Source organism: Carassius gibelio, chromosome A4, assembly GCF_023724105.1.
Source record: "Carassius gibelio isolate Cgi1373 ecotype wild population from Czech Republic chromosome A4, carGib1.2-hapl.c, whole genome shotgun sequence".
In the NCBI taxonomy this organism is placed as follows: Eukaryota; Metazoa; Chordata; class Actinopteri; order Cypriniformes; family Cyprinidae; genus Carassius; species Carassius gibelio.
In genome coordinates, this window is record NC_068374.1 from 34,132,116 (window position 1) to 34,147,976 (window position 15,861).

The window sequence follows — 15,861 nt, forward strand, 5'->3', positions numbered from 1 at the left end:
AACGTTTATATATTGCTTAAATATATACATATTTTATGCTTTAAAATGACCATTATTTTCTGTAGATAAACCATCGTCAATAAGTTGGTTACTTTGCATGCATTAAACAATTTATCTAGCCGTTATTGCGTTTCTCTTTTGCTCCGTTTCAAGTTTCGTTCTTGTAGAAGCTTTTGAGTAAAGCATTGGCTGTGGTAGTTGACAGCATGCAGTGCAATAGAGTACAATAAGTCTGAATAATGTACAGTTAAGATTAATTTGTGATGTTCCTCCTCTTTCCTTCCTGTCCCCTCTTCCAGACCAGTGACAAAAGCACCAGCGGCCGACAAGGAAGAACGTCCAACCAGCACCATGAGTGAAGCATCGAACTACACGGGCGGCTCAGACTATACCACACATCCCAGCAGTCCCACAACCAGAGTGAGTCACTAACTAACTCGCTGACCTTGGCCTAGTTCCAGTGTAACAGCTTGGACTGTCCCATCATGCATCAATAGCATGTTACACAATTACTGTCCTCATTACTGCACATTTGCTTCATTGTCTTTGCTTGGTGATGTTGAGTTGATATGGAGATTCATAAAAATGCAATGGGTTGGGATAGGCAACTAGTTATACAGCTAGTTAAACGCCCATCTCAGGCAAGCATTGATGTTTTTCACTGTACATTAATTCAAATAATCATCATGCATTTTTAATCTTGCATTAAAAATATCAGGATGGAAACTGTGTCTCTGAGAGGTTTTTAAACCTGGCTCATTATTCAAGGCTTTTAAAAGACTAGTCACCATGTCATTCAGACAACCCACCGAAAATATCATTTTGCACATCTCTAAACTCTGTATAACATAAAAAAAATATAATGAATGGGTGTGTCTCAGGGTGCTGGTGTTTCTCAAATAAATAAATGAACATGCATATGAATACAGTATGTGCATATATAAATAAGGGCTGTCAAGTGATTAAAGTTTATCTAATTAATTGCACAACGTTTAAATTAATAAAAAATTAATCACGCATTAAATTTGGCTGAGAAATTACCACCAAAAGATCATTTAAAGTCAATTTTGTGTTAAATGCGAAAAACATAAATTAGGCAAAAAGTAGCTTTAGAAATAAACATTTTGTTTGATTCAACATCAAATAAAAAATTTTTTTAGAAGCTACATCTGAATTGGTATTTAGATATAGGAGTCATTCATTCAATTAATTTATTTAAATGGATGATTCATTTAGGAATGATTCATTGAATCATTGTTTCATCCGATCTGTTCAAAACGCGGATTCATTTTGAAACGAAACACCACTGTGTGTTCTTGGTAGATTCACAAAAAATTGGTTTTATAGATATTTTTATTGGCAAGATTTAGCAAAAACAGGCAATACTGTGTCCAAAATATAACGCAATATTAACTTATTTATTGAACTGTTGCTGAATTGAAAAAAATAAACTCATACATGTCTTTTGGCTTCTGTTAAGCAGCTTTTTAACTTTCTGAGGGTTTGTAAGTGCTGTTGATTCATAATGCATGCCTCACATGCCTTGTTTTGAGCTATGCTATATGACTTCACTGCTAAGTTGTAATTATTTACAACTCCATTGCTGAATAATTTAAACAGACAAGCTTGAGCCCTCACAAGTGTGGTTTCTGAGAATAATCTCCTCTCACCCTCTTTGCAGTTGTCCAGGTCTTCAAAGAAAGTCCACAACTTTGGGAAGAGGTCCAACTCCATCAGGAGGAACCCCAACGCCCCGGTGGTGAAGAACGGCTGGCTTTACAAACAGGTTTGTGGCTCTGGCACTCGTACAACCCTTTAATAGATCTTGCAAATGTGTGAAAGAATCTCATGTAAAAATATACAGAAAAAATCCTCCCATTCTCACATTTTGTTTTAGTCTTAAAAGTTTTTATTGTTTTTATTAAATTGTATTTATCTATTATTAATATATGTTTGCATTGCATCATGGTAATAATATGCAATACCATGGAACTAAAAAGTACATCGACAGGAAAAAATATTGTGAAAATTAGATTTTAGGACCCTTGAGGTTTTTTTTTTTTTTCTTGTTTTCTTATTACTGTAATAAAAACCCTCATCAATCCTTCTATTCTGACATTTAGGTATAATTGTACTGTTTATTTATTTTTATTAAAATGTTATTTTTTTAATTTGACCCTCCGGGGTCAACAAATGCGCTTTGTGCCATTTTTGATCATTTGATCATTCAAATAAGAGCAAAACACAAAACATCAGTCGAATCTGTAAAGGGTCTACTTTTATTTGTAAGCACTCATGAATAAGACAAAACTTTGTGCTTTTGTAAATTAAAGAAAACGAACAGGGTACGCTTCTGCTGCCTTTGTCTCCGTGATCTACATTTAGAAACACATTACAAAAATGAACTTACTCAGTGAATGCTCGACACATAGACATCAGAGACATATCTATAGAAAGTTTGACATGTTTGCCTTTTAAATTAAGTAAGTCTTATCGAAAACAAATATTCTCTATTAGTCCATGTGAAATCAACGCAATGTCTAGTATTTTCCGTCTGGCTTTAATATCTTTATTTAGATACCCCAGAAGATTAATAAATAGTTATATTTATATATTATTATGCTTTTGTTTTCATTGCGGTAATGAAATACATGTCCTTGATATTCTGAAGTACTTCAACAGGAAATTAATATATAGCGTGTTTTTATGCATTTTAACTATTTTCTTCCCAATTAAGCACATTCAGCCATAGAAAATAGAAAATTTAAATAAAATAAGTATAATTTAATTACAAATTTATTTAAAAGGTTATTTTATATTTCATTAAACATAATTATATTTGCATATTAATATAATTTAGTTTTGCATTACAGTAATATTTATTTCCATAGTCCTCTAATGTACTTTAAAAATGCAATGGTTATATCACAGTTCAAGTCCAGCTGAGATCAGGATCAAAGTTATCAGTTGAACAGTTTTGATGGTTTTGTAGTTGCTTATGGTCACGGTTTCGGAGATTCGCCTGCACTTATCCATCAAACGTTTCATCTGTGCTTCATCTGCCTGTGTTTTTATGCACCACATTCACAACTCCACAAGCACATTTGTGCTTTTGCATCACATTCTTCACCATCTAAGAGGCAGAGTGAAATAAACACACAAAGTGTTACGGCCGTATCAGTAGCTAGAGTCTTTGTGTGTGCGATCGCTACGCCAGCGTTGCTTTGAAAGCAGCATGTTTCCAGGAAAAACACAACATCAGAGGTGGTCTCTCCTCTTCCCCAAACATCCTCCATCAAAGCTGCTCCCGCAGCACAAGTGAAATCACCAGGCTTTGTTGTCTGAATTAAAATTTACATGCTTGCACGGTTCAAACATTAACACAACAAACCGTAAAACACGAGGGAGGAATATGAATATGATTCATGCCTCAAATTAAATGAGTTGCCTTGAAAAAGAGATGAGTTTATGCTCGTGAGACCAGCAGCGACATTGATAACAATATCTCAGCAAAGCAGATACATTTGGTGTTGTCTGAAGAAATAAGCATGCATGGAAAGGGGCGGGGCTTTCAGTGCTGCGCTGTGATTGGTTGACTGGTTTGATTGACTGCTGCTGGACTTTTGCAGGACAGTACCGGGATGAAGATGTGGAAGAAGAGATGGTTCGTTCTGTGTGACATGTGCCTCTTCTACTACAGAGGTGAGTCCAGCATCTGTTTACAAGCGCACACTTCATCACACGCTGATTTTCTTGTTGATGTTTGAGAATTAACGTAACGACTTTTGCTGCCATATGTCCACGTGACACATTTGCGCTGCTGTCTGTGGGTGTTATGCTGTGTATTTTTCAAATCATGGCACTGTAAATATGAAAAAAACACTAAATGAATGGTTGATACTATAATGTGCTCTTCTGAAAGTTTGGCAGTGATTCGAATCCACAGATTCACAATTGAATTATTCTGATTCCAGGTTCTTGATTCTTGATTGTCTAATGATTCATTTAAAGGTTCTTTTCATTAATTCTACAATGGCTCGTTTACTGTCAGCCGGTCATTATCTTGATATTATATGAATTTCTCAGTAAGATTGTCCTGATGAGGATTATTGTGCACTTATGATTATTTGACTGTACATTACCTCACATATCAAGGATGGCTTCTTAACAAATAAGCAAATAAATTAATATCAGTGTTGAATCATGTCAGAAACTTGTTTCTCTGCTCAGTTACTAAGCGTTGTCTTTGACAATAGCCACTATTTTAGTATTGTTTATATACTATTATAATATTTATTCATATCTTGAATTAACTTTGTATTTTCAGAAATATTTATATTTTGCTAGAAACATTCACAACATTTCTAATTAGTTTTTCATCTAATATAAACTATTTCGTTTCATTATTTCAAAGTGTATTTTTTAAATTTTGGATTAATTTTAATAGTTTTTCGTTTAACATTTAAAGTTGTATTTATTTACATTTAAATATTTGAGTTCCAGCTTTATATCAATTAACTTTTTTTTTTTTTAAACAAATTTTATTTACTTTTTCAAATTTTTGAAATACTTAATATATTTTCTTTCTTTTTTTTTCATTTCAGAAAAACTTTATCAATTGTTAACGGTTTTAGTTTAGCTTCTGAATAGTTAGACATATTCAGAAATATTTGACTGCTGAAAATTGTAATCGTCCAATCAGAATCAAGTACTCGATCTAATAAGCTCCCATAGTATACACAGGGAAGGAAGATGTGTGGAAGTAATCTGCTTCCTCAAGTCTCTTTAGGATGGTCTATAGATCTCCATAAATTGTGCAATTAAGCAGTCCAACAGTGCAATCAGATCCTTCTTTCGCAGCAGGACCCATGAGGGCCAAAGCTGTTTATTGGCTGACGGAGAAGACATTATAAGGATACTGATAAACGCAGGGCACAAGACTCTGGCTTTCTCCGTCGTCTTTGAAGTCTTTGAACTTTTAAAAGACAGTTGCATCACATAGTGCTGAAGCATCGTTGTCTTGTTTGTTCTGTATGGCTGAGGAATAGCAAGCATGTTAGTCAGCTGAGTTTGCTTACAAAAATATATATTGCCCATATTTCGGGTTATGAATTCAAACATCTATTTAACACGAATTATGCATGTGTTAATATGCATGCATGGACATGTTATAGATGTACTGATTTTTCGGTAACTCTTCCTGAAGATTACATTGTCATGCCAGTAGTTGGTGACAACTATTTCTGAGTGAGTCATTCGTTCACTCGATTAATTTCTTGAAAAACACTGATGGATTCAGGACTAAAATATATTTATAATCAGTGAATCGTTGAATCTTTTACTCAACCGATTCAATTCATTCAGCGACAAAACAAGTGGAGTGTCTTTATGAGAAAATGACTGCATCTTTCAATCAACCGATTCGATTCAGGAATGAAACAGATTAGCGTCTTTATGAGTGAGAAATTCATCAACTCAAGTCGGTTCCTTCCAAAACGCTGACTTATTCATGAACGACAATGGGTTAAATCATCTGTTAATGATTGAATCTTTCATTCAACCCTTTTGATTCATTCAGGAATTGAACAAGTGACTTCAAAAACACTGATTCATTCAGCAATATAGTGATCCCCAGTTATTATTCCTATTTATTAGTGTTCCTGTAGCTCAATTGGTAGAGCATTGCTTGAATGCACTATAAGTCGCTTTGGATAAAAGCGTCTACTAAACGCATAAATTTAATTTAATTTTAATTTATTTTTTATTTTTTATTTTTTAATTTGTAAAAAAAAAATTATTTTTAATTTTAATCTTTAATTTTTAATGTTAAATTTTAAATTTTAATTTTAATTTTAATTTTAATTTTAATTTTAATTTTTAATTTTTATTTTACATTTTTATTTAATTCAATTATTCACTCAGCTGATTCTGTTCATTCAGGTCTTTATGACTTATTGAATCATTCATTCTGCAAATGTATATAAAAATACTGACTAAACGGTCTGGTGGATGATTAAACAGCATTTTTTTATATATATATACATGTATAAAATTGAGTTTTATGTGATTGTTATAAATAATGAATGGCATAAAGGGTGTGATAAGTCTCAGGCTTAAGGAAGCCAATGATGGGAACGTGCTGTTGTTGACATTATTACATTAATAGTAACCGTTAACACAGCTGTCGCTCTGAATTGACTCAGTCGGCAAGCAACTCTTGACAGATCGGTTGCAGTCTGCAATCACAACATCATTGACGCGCTCTGATGCACAACACAACCCTGCAGTTTTCCCATCAGCCCCGCCAGACTGTCTGTTTACTCAAACCCCCAGTCATGGCTTCAGCTGCAAGTTTAGCAGCTTCCTAATATATGCTAATATTCACAACATCTCTCTCTCTGTGTCTTCAGATGAGAAAGAAGAGGGAATCTTGGGAAGTATCCTCCTGCCCAGCTTCCACATCTCCATGCTGTCCGTGGATGACCACATAAGCAGAAAATACGCCTTCAAGGTCAGAGACGCTTTCAGAGTCTCTCAAACGTGGCCATATTTTACATAAAAATATGATATGCAAGAGAGCAGGTGAATAGAATTAAAGAGTGAATAAAACAGTTGAAACACTTCATTTAAACAGAGTTGCAGTCGATAGCTGTTAGCTTTTTCTATTTATCGGCCAACATTTTTAAAAAGTAGTATAAACTTTAAAGTCATTATAAAAAGTGAGGTTATTTCTACATATTGTGCATTTTTAATATTCAAACATGTAGTATATGCATCTGTTTAAAAGTTGGAGGTTGGTAAGATTTTTTTTTTTATATCAATTTATAAAAGAAGCCTCTCATCAACAATGCATTTATTTGATTGAAAAGACAGTAAAAATGTGAAATATTACAATTGAAAGTAGCTGTTTTCTATTTAGATACACTTTAAAATGGAATTTATTTCTGTGATGTGCAGCTGTATTTTCAGCATCATTAATGCATTAATGCATCCTAGCTGAATAAAAGTATTAATTTATTTGAAAAACTTCCTGACCCCAAACTTTTGAACATGCATTTATAAATTCACCTAAACCTAGATTAATAAATGCTGTAAAAATGCAGTTCATTGTTTGTTTATGAAACCAAATCAACCCTCTACGATGAGAGTAAATCACACGCATATGTGATTTAATCTTCACTTTGGGTGACTAAATGATGTCTGTCATCCTATATATTCTCAGATTTTACTCACCAGTGTGTGTGTGTTAGAGGCTAAGTGTGTTTAGCACATATATGTATCTGTTTAGCACAGAGTTTTGCTCTCCGTCAAGCGATGTTTATTGATGTTTTTCAGTTCAGTGGATGCCCAGCGCACCTGTATTTGATGCACCGTAATTGCACTCTAGTGTGAAGGCGCACAAATTCATAGTAGTAGTATTATCTTATCCTATTTTTTTTATTTTTATTTATTTATTTATTTTTTTTAAGCACCACCACCAGTGCTAAGTGCAGTTAAAACGACAAATATGCTTTTATACATGGTTACCAAGTTTTAGTTCTATCATTAAATAATGCTTGATTATCATAATATCATATTATAATGCTTGACTGACTGATTTAAAAAGCGTTGCCATATTACAAACAACTAAACCTTTTTTTTTACTAAGAAACTGACTATTTCTATTCAAAGCTTTAGAAATTTATGCTGACTTCAGGCCAGTACAACTTTTGGTAACACTTTAGTATAGGGTCCATTTCACACTAATAAGTAGTTGTTAGGGATGCACGATAATATCGGCACAACATCGGTATCGGCCGATAAAAGCTTAAAATGACCATCATCGGTATCGGCCGATATGAATATTTCTGCCGATGAGCCAAACCGATATTCTCCAAGTGAAATAATTGATCTGTTGTTCAGATGTGAATGTCTGTCTACATTTGTAAAATAATACATTTATGGTAGAATCAGTACAGAAGAGATACATGGATTTCTCTTCAGTAAAATTAAAGTTTAAATATATCAGGCGAAAAATTTGTATATATATCGATATCGGCATCGGCCAAAATTATTTTGAAAATATCGAATATCGGCCAAAATCCAATATCGTGCATCCCTAGTAGTTGCTTATTAGCATGTCTATTATTAACATATTAGCTGTTTATTAGTGCTTATAAAGTACATATAATGCATGACATCCATAATCCTACCCAATACCCTAAACTTAACAACTATCTTATAAACTATTAATAAGCAGCAAATACGGAGTTAATTGAGACAAAAGTCATAGTTAATGTTTAGTTAATAGTGAGAATTGGACCCTAAAATAAAGTGTGACCCAACTTTTTTAGTATCAACATGAGAATGATAGTTTAGACTGATTTAGACTCTTTGTCTGGGGTCAGATTGGTCTGTTTAATTAAATTAAATTTTTCAGATCTGTGAATTTAATCGTTAAACCAGTTTCCTGACTGGATGGCGCTTTTCACCTGACACTGCATTTTGGTGTCTGGTTCTGTGAGGTTTTGCATCTCAGTGGAGTCATTTACCTATTAGTGCAGATATTTTCATGTCGACTCGTTGCTTTTTCTCAGTCTTATTCTCTTGTTTTACAATTGTGCTGCTTTTCCTCTGTGAGGGTTCATGAACTCGAGCATCTACATGTTTACTGGATGGAGCTTCGCTTATACGGTGAGTCCTGAGTTTGCACAATGCCCCATTAACATACTTCAGCCATTTAACCAGGAATGTTTACATTCTTTATCTATAATAATTCACCGAAAAATTTACATTACATTTGCTTAAAATGTCCTCACTCTCATGCCATCCGAGATGTAGATGAGTTTGTTTCTTCATCAGATTTGGAGAAATGTAGCATTGCATCATTTTACTCAGCATCGGATGCTCTGCAGTGAATGGGTGCCGTCAGAATGAGAGTCCAAACAGCTGATAAAAACACCACAATAATCCACTCCATTAGTGAATGTCCTGTGAAGTGAAAAGCTGCATGTTTGTAAGAAACAATTCCATCATTAATATGTTTTTAACGGCTGAGATACCAGTCCATAATCCATAATAACATTGCTTCCAGTGAAGTCATGTTGGCTGAATCAGGTGAGAAATCTGCACAGATCAAGCACAGCTCAAAACAGCTGTAAACAAATATGTCAGTGAGAAATATTTGATGCGAGACAACAGGGAATGGACTTCTATCGCTGTTTGGAATCTCATTCCGACGGCACCCATTCACTGTTCCTTTAAGAGAGTATCTCATAGAAATCTATTTTGAATGCTGCTTATATAGACTGAAACATCTCACTAGGGTTTATAACAGCGTTCTTGCTGTCTTTTTTAAAGTGTTCTGTGTTCGCTCTTTGACGCTTATATAAACTGTTGTAATATCCAGACAAAAGCTGTCAGAGTCGAGCTTTCGGACAAACTCCCGAGGGGCTCCTGACAAAGATCTGCTCACTTCAGAAAGACTGCTCGAGCATTATTGTATTTTGTGCCACTTACTCCAGCTAGGACCCTCCCAAAGCAGTTTCTGTTAGTATTCATCGTCTGCCGTTTTTCCCCAGGTTGCTCTGTTGGTTTCTCACAACTAGGCGACGCATCCAAACATGCGGACGTATTATTTCAGCACCGACACAGCCAAAGATATGGAGTCCTGGATGAAGGTTATGACTGATGCAGCATTGGTCCACTCTGAGCCAACCAGAAGGTTAGAAAAACATGCTCGGTTCACACTGAACCAATCGTGCTCTTCATCTGGTGAACATTTACAGCAGTTTACTTAAGGGTTGGTTTGTTTGTTTGTTTGTTCGTCTTTACTAGGTTAGAAATTAATGCAAAAAAGCAAAACAAAATAAGTAATTAATCATGTAAAAAAATTAAATGGAAATATATTGGTAATGGAAATAATTAAAGGCAATAGTAAAATAACAGGAACAAATTCTGATCACTAGTAATGTCAAAATATGAATGCATATTTTAAAATATATTTATATATTTAATATTTTATTTATATAATATTATATTTTAAATATATATATTTTTTACTTTTTTTTTCTCCAGGTTAACAATCAGTTTATAAAATTCAATACAAAATAAGTATTTGATTATATAAATCATTTAAAAGCAATAGTAATAATTGAGTCCATGATCAGTAATGTCAATATTTTAATCCCTTTTTATTGTATATAATTTTTTTTCCCAGATTAAGAATTAAAAAGCAAAATGTAAGAATAAGTGGTCAATAATATAAAGATTTTAGAAGCAATAATAACAAAGAAAAAAATCCTTTTTTTTCCCTTTGTAACCGGTGATAACAAAATTAATTATATAAATATGTATGTATTTATTTATTTATTTATTATACTTAATTTGTTTTCCCAGGTTAAGAATTAGTCTCAAGAAAGTAAACAAAATAATGAATTAATATAAATAACCGTAATGTTTTGAATAATTTAAAGAAAAATAAAGTTGTTCTTTATGACCAGTAATAATGTTTATTAAAAAAAATTAATTCAGAACATTTTGTAAGTCAAGAGTCAAGTACCATAGTACAATCATTACGACATGTTTTATTATGAATGGTTAACATTGATTGGTCCACACTGAGCCAATCAGAAACAATGAAATTCCAAAACATTATATAGTGCACCATGGCATTGTATTGCTTTAGATGGACGTCGTTAGCTTGTCTTTGTTAAACTGCCTCACTAGAAACCACTTCAAGTCACGTCAGCGTTTCCTATTTACTCTTGGCACTTTTTATCACCCTGCTTTTTGAAGAAAGCTGTTGAGTTTCTAGACTAGAGCCGCTTCTATCCCGAGAGACTCTCACGAGCAGAGATTTCACAGCCTTTTAAGTGCAGAAGATGTTTTTGAAACTGTGTTGCATTGCAGCTTTTAGCACAATCACAGATGCTGAGGGATTTTTTTTGGTTTCTACTAAGATTGCTTTTCGGCAACAGCATCACAGTCGGGATTGAAAATGAAATGCAGTTCACTTTTCATAGAATCAAAGTATTAAAGAAGACATGAATGTTTGGTTAAAAAGAGCTTGTCTTTATTTAGTGTTTCATTGGAGCTCAGTATGATATGTTTAGGGTGTTAAGTAAAGTCTGCTCTTTTCGTTCTCTCTCTCTCACTCACTTGCTTTCTGTTCTTTCGCTTTCTGCAGGCTTGAGAAGGTAAAGGTTGACTCCTGCATCCCTCAGGAGATGAACAACATGCTGAATCACAGAGCCCTGACCCAACCCGAGATGCAAAACAACGAGAGAAATCGCGAGACAATCCGCCAGGAGGAGTACAAGCAGAAAGAGAAAGACGGAGAGCGATACACCCTCCAGAGAGACGCCGACAACTACGCTCTGCACAAAAACGCTCCAGGACTCACTCTGCAGAAAGACGGAGACCGATACCTTCTGCAGAAGGATGGAGAGAAATACGCCGTCCACAAAGACGGAGAGAAGTACCTGCTGCAGAAAGACGGGCAGAAGTACACATTACACAAAGATGGAGACAAGTACACGCTTCAGAGGGAAGGCGAACAATATGTTCCACCCAAAGATGGCGAGAAGAACTTGCAAATGGATGCAAGGTACCCTCTTGGAGACAAACACAAGCAGCCGAAAGACCCAGAGAAACCCGTCCCACCGCCACGGGATGCCGAGAAATACGGCTTCCAGAAAGAGGGCGCTGGAGAGCGGCCGCTCACTAAGATCAACAGCATCAAACTCCAGCCGGCTCAAGCGGCGGCCATCGCTGCGGCCGTCTCATCCTCCAGACAGCTCCAGAGCGCTGCGGGATCCAGCCAGCACAAACCACCCCAAGTCAACGGTTCTGGGGAACGAGGGGGAGACAGAAGCCCCGGAGACATGAACAATACGATGCCCCAGAGGACGACAGAACCAGAGCGAACCCTGAGCAGAACCAACTCCATGCAGCAGCTGGAGCAGTGGGTCCGCACTCAACGCACACGGCCCCCAGACGACGACACCAGGAGGTGAGCGCTTCATTTCAAGCTAATATTGCTTGTTTTTGTGTTTGTGTAAAATTTCATTAATGCACCTTTGTCACTATTGTTTGTGTGTGTGGTTATAATAATCCCATGAGAGACTAGCTTGTGTGTGACTGTAGATTACGCAATAAATATTAAAAACTTCACATTATAAATTACAAACTTTACAAACTAAATGTGCTACATGATATGCAATACATATTACACATTGTATGCACAGTAAAGACTACACAATATCTATTTTACAAACTACTTGCATTACAAATTACACAGTACACACTTTACAAACTTTACAAACTATAAAGTTTTACAAATTAAAACTACTTGCGTTACAAATTACATGCAAGTTTGTAGAATGCATAATATTACAAATTCACATTATAAACTACAAACTAAATGTGCTACATGATATGCAATACACATTACACATTGTATACACAGTAAAGACTACACAATCTATTTTACAAACTACTTGCATTACAAATTACACAGTACACACTTTACAAACTATAAAGTTTTACACATTAAAACTACTTGCATTACAAACTACATGTGACTGTAGAGTGCATAATAATATTACAAATTCACATTATAAACTACAAACTTTACAAACTAAATGTGCTACATGATATGCAATACACATTACACATTGTATGCACAGTAAAGACTACACAATATCTATTTTACAAACTACTTGCATTACAAATTACACAGTACACACTTTACAAACTATAAAGTTTTACACATTAAAACTACTTGCGTTACAAACTACATGTGACTTTGTAGAATGCTTAGTAATTATATTACAAATTCACATTATAAACTACAAACTTTACAAACCAAATTTTGATTCATGATATGCAATACCCATAAAACTACTTGTATTACAAACTACACCGTGCACTGTGTATATATGTTTTAGCATTTAAAACTGCTTGCGTTACAAAAAACTACATGTGACTTTGTATAATGTATAATAAATATTACATACTTTACAATCCCTGAATTTACGTTATAAATTGCACATTTTGTAAACTAAACATACATCATGCTGCGCAATGCACATCTTACGCTAAACTCAGTATAAACAATCTACTTTTTTAAATTAAAAATTTTTAAATAAACTTTAATTTACATTTTAAATTACTTGAATTGCAATTAACACAGTACACACTTTACAAACTACAAATAATGTTTTTCACATAAAACTACTTGAATTAGAAAGTACGCAGTACACACTTCACAAACTTTACAAACTATATATATATTACATTTTACACATTAAAACTACTACATTACAAAGTACACAGTAAATACTTTACAACCTTTATATACAATTTTATACATAAAATTACTTGTATTACAAATTATGCAGTGTAAACTTCACAAACTATATATAACATTTTGCACATTAAAAGTACTTGCGTTACACACTTTACAAATCAAATTTAAAATTCTACATATTACACAAAATACATTTCATACATTAACTGCAATCTAACAATAAACTATTATTCCTGCTTGTAAAGCTAAACACAAAAATCAAACTTAACAAACTTTTTAAACCAAACACATTATTATATATTGCATATTTACAATTTTGCATGCATGCATACTATAAAAGACTTTACAAACTCAACTGCTTTACAATATGTACTTTACAATCTATGCAAATTACAAACTGCACATTATTCATTTTATGAAAAGTTAACTTTACAAACTACAGTATACATGATATAAAACACACAATATATTTATAAACTAAATGCATTGCAAGTTATACAATTCCCGCTTTACTAACTACTTAAGTTCTAAATGACACAGTACACACATTTCAAACTGCACAAGATATGCTTTACAAACTACATAAATTACAAACTACATACATTACAAATGAATCAACAGCTTAAGTTTGTAAAAGCATGTGTTGTGTAGTTTGTAGGGGTCGTTTGATTTAATTCTATTGTAATGTTTGTAATGTTTAACTAAATGCATTACAAACTATACTTAATGTACTTTACTAGCTGTACTATATGTACTTTAAAAACTACTTTCGGAGTGAGTTGTATTTTTGTACACTGTGTCTAACTGTCAGAAAACAAACTAGACGAATGCGCTGGATTCATGCATCATTCTGTCTGAGTTTCTGAGGCATCAGGCCTCTGACAGCGTAGCCAGAGAGTTTTCTCTCCCACTCTCCATCCCCTGAGACTGCAAACTCCAGCGTTTGCATGAGCTCTTTATCATGACCCAACAGTTGATTTTACCTCTGCCCGGTCTCGGTGTGGGTGCCATCCTCCGTTTAGCCGCGCAGTCGTGGTGTAGGAGGACGTGTGTTTGCTTTGCTTGTCTCTTCTTCCTCTCCTCTGATGAATAAGTCATGGAGCTTTGTGCTCGAGCACCAGGAAAATTTGTCTCAAAGTGGATCAGAGTTGCTGTCAGTGCAGGGAGAGGAACAGGAAGGCGAGCGAGGAGAGAAAAGGGCACCGTGTGTTCGTGTTAAGATGCTGTTTATCAAAAGGCATTGGTGAAGCGTGTGTCTGCTCTGCCTACATCATCTTCAGAAACTATCATCAATATTTGTGCATTTCATGCACATATTGCCGTTCTTGCTTAGGCTGCTGTCAAGCTCGTTTTTGACAGTTGTTCTTGCATATGCACGTCCTGAACAATCAAAAACTTTCTTTCCAAACTCTCAGCAGATTGTGTGATCTCATGCCACAATCTGTGCATTTATTTTCCAAGGCAGCTAAGTGAATTTTAAGCTATTTGGTTTTACAATGACAATTCTGAAGGTTTAAGATGCAATTAAATTCCACAAACCCAAGCAACAATCCAATCACATTTGCTATCAAAATCATTTTATTTTAGATGAGAAAACTTTGAGCAGATGTTACAGTTAGTTTCGTTAGTTGACAAGGTTTTTGGATTTCATCAATGATAACAAATATGAAAGAATGATTAAATGATTTTAATTATTGATTCTGATTGAACTGACAACTTTAACTCTTCAAAATATTAACAAAAAACAAAGAAAATTTGAATTAATTAGTATTTAGTGTTGTATTTAGTGTATAAAAATACTTCGTATATAAAATTTAAATATAGCATAATCTTTATTGTAATATTAAATAATCTAAATATTTTTAGTTTGTTTTTAAAATAATTTTTGGTTTTAAAGGTGTATTTTGTTAATTAAATCTTAATGCATGTTTCAATTAATACTTTTAAATACCTATTAATATTATAATATTTGTATTAGAATATTTTTTTCTAATACAAAATATACAAAAATTTTAAAGTTTGTAAAAATTATTTTTCAATGTAGCATTTAGTTCAATAAATATTTTTATAAATTTATAATTATTTAAATATTTGAATTGTAAAATTTGTCATATTTAGCTTAAATATTGTTTAATGCATGTTTCAATTATATTTATATATTTTAGTATTTCTTATAATATTGTCAAATGTTTAACTTTCTTCCTTTGTCACATCTTTGTCATTTTGCACATTGTCAACTAAAATGTTATTTATGGTTTCTAAAATGATATGCTATTTTAGGGTAAAACAGACTTAAGTATGATATTAAATATTGAATTCATTTAGAAGTTATTTTAATTTTCAAAACAGGTGCCATATTGTTGAAATTGGAAGTTTATCAACTGGTGAAGTGGCCGTTTCCAGTGTTGGCATTTTTTTATTTATTATAATGAATGTGATTATCCAGTATATCAATACTCATAGATTGTTGTGTGTTCAATTAAATAAGCTGAGTGAAACTAACAGCTGTAAAATAAGATTAAATTAGGTTGATGTATCCAGCCAACATTGTTCCGAGCTTCTCGTTTTCA

The 15,861-nt window shown here is 33.6% G+C and overlaps 1 protein-coding gene across 25 annotated transcripts in view; it reads left to right on the forward strand.

Annotated features, from left to right (window-relative positions):
- Positions 1-15,861, forward strand: part of LOC127978662 (pleckstrin homology domain-containing family A member 5) — a 125,578-nt gene that overhangs the window by 83,707 nt on the left and 26,010 nt on the right. For all 25 annotated transcript variants that reach the window (XM_052583506.1, XM_052583474.1, XM_052583495.1 and 22 more), the window contains 6 exons: positions 300-420; positions 1,682-1,786; positions 3,630-3,702; positions 6,411-6,511; positions 9,588-9,703; positions 11,168-11,992. In XM_052583506.1, coding sequence (XP_052439466.1) covers positions 300-420; positions 1,682-1,786; positions 3,630-3,702; positions 6,411-6,511; positions 9,588-9,703; positions 11,168-11,992 — 1,341 coding nt within the window. The remainder of the gene's footprint in view (positions 1-299; positions 421-1,681; positions 1,787-3,629; positions 3,703-6,410; positions 6,512-9,587; positions 9,704-11,167; positions 11,993-15,861) is intronic.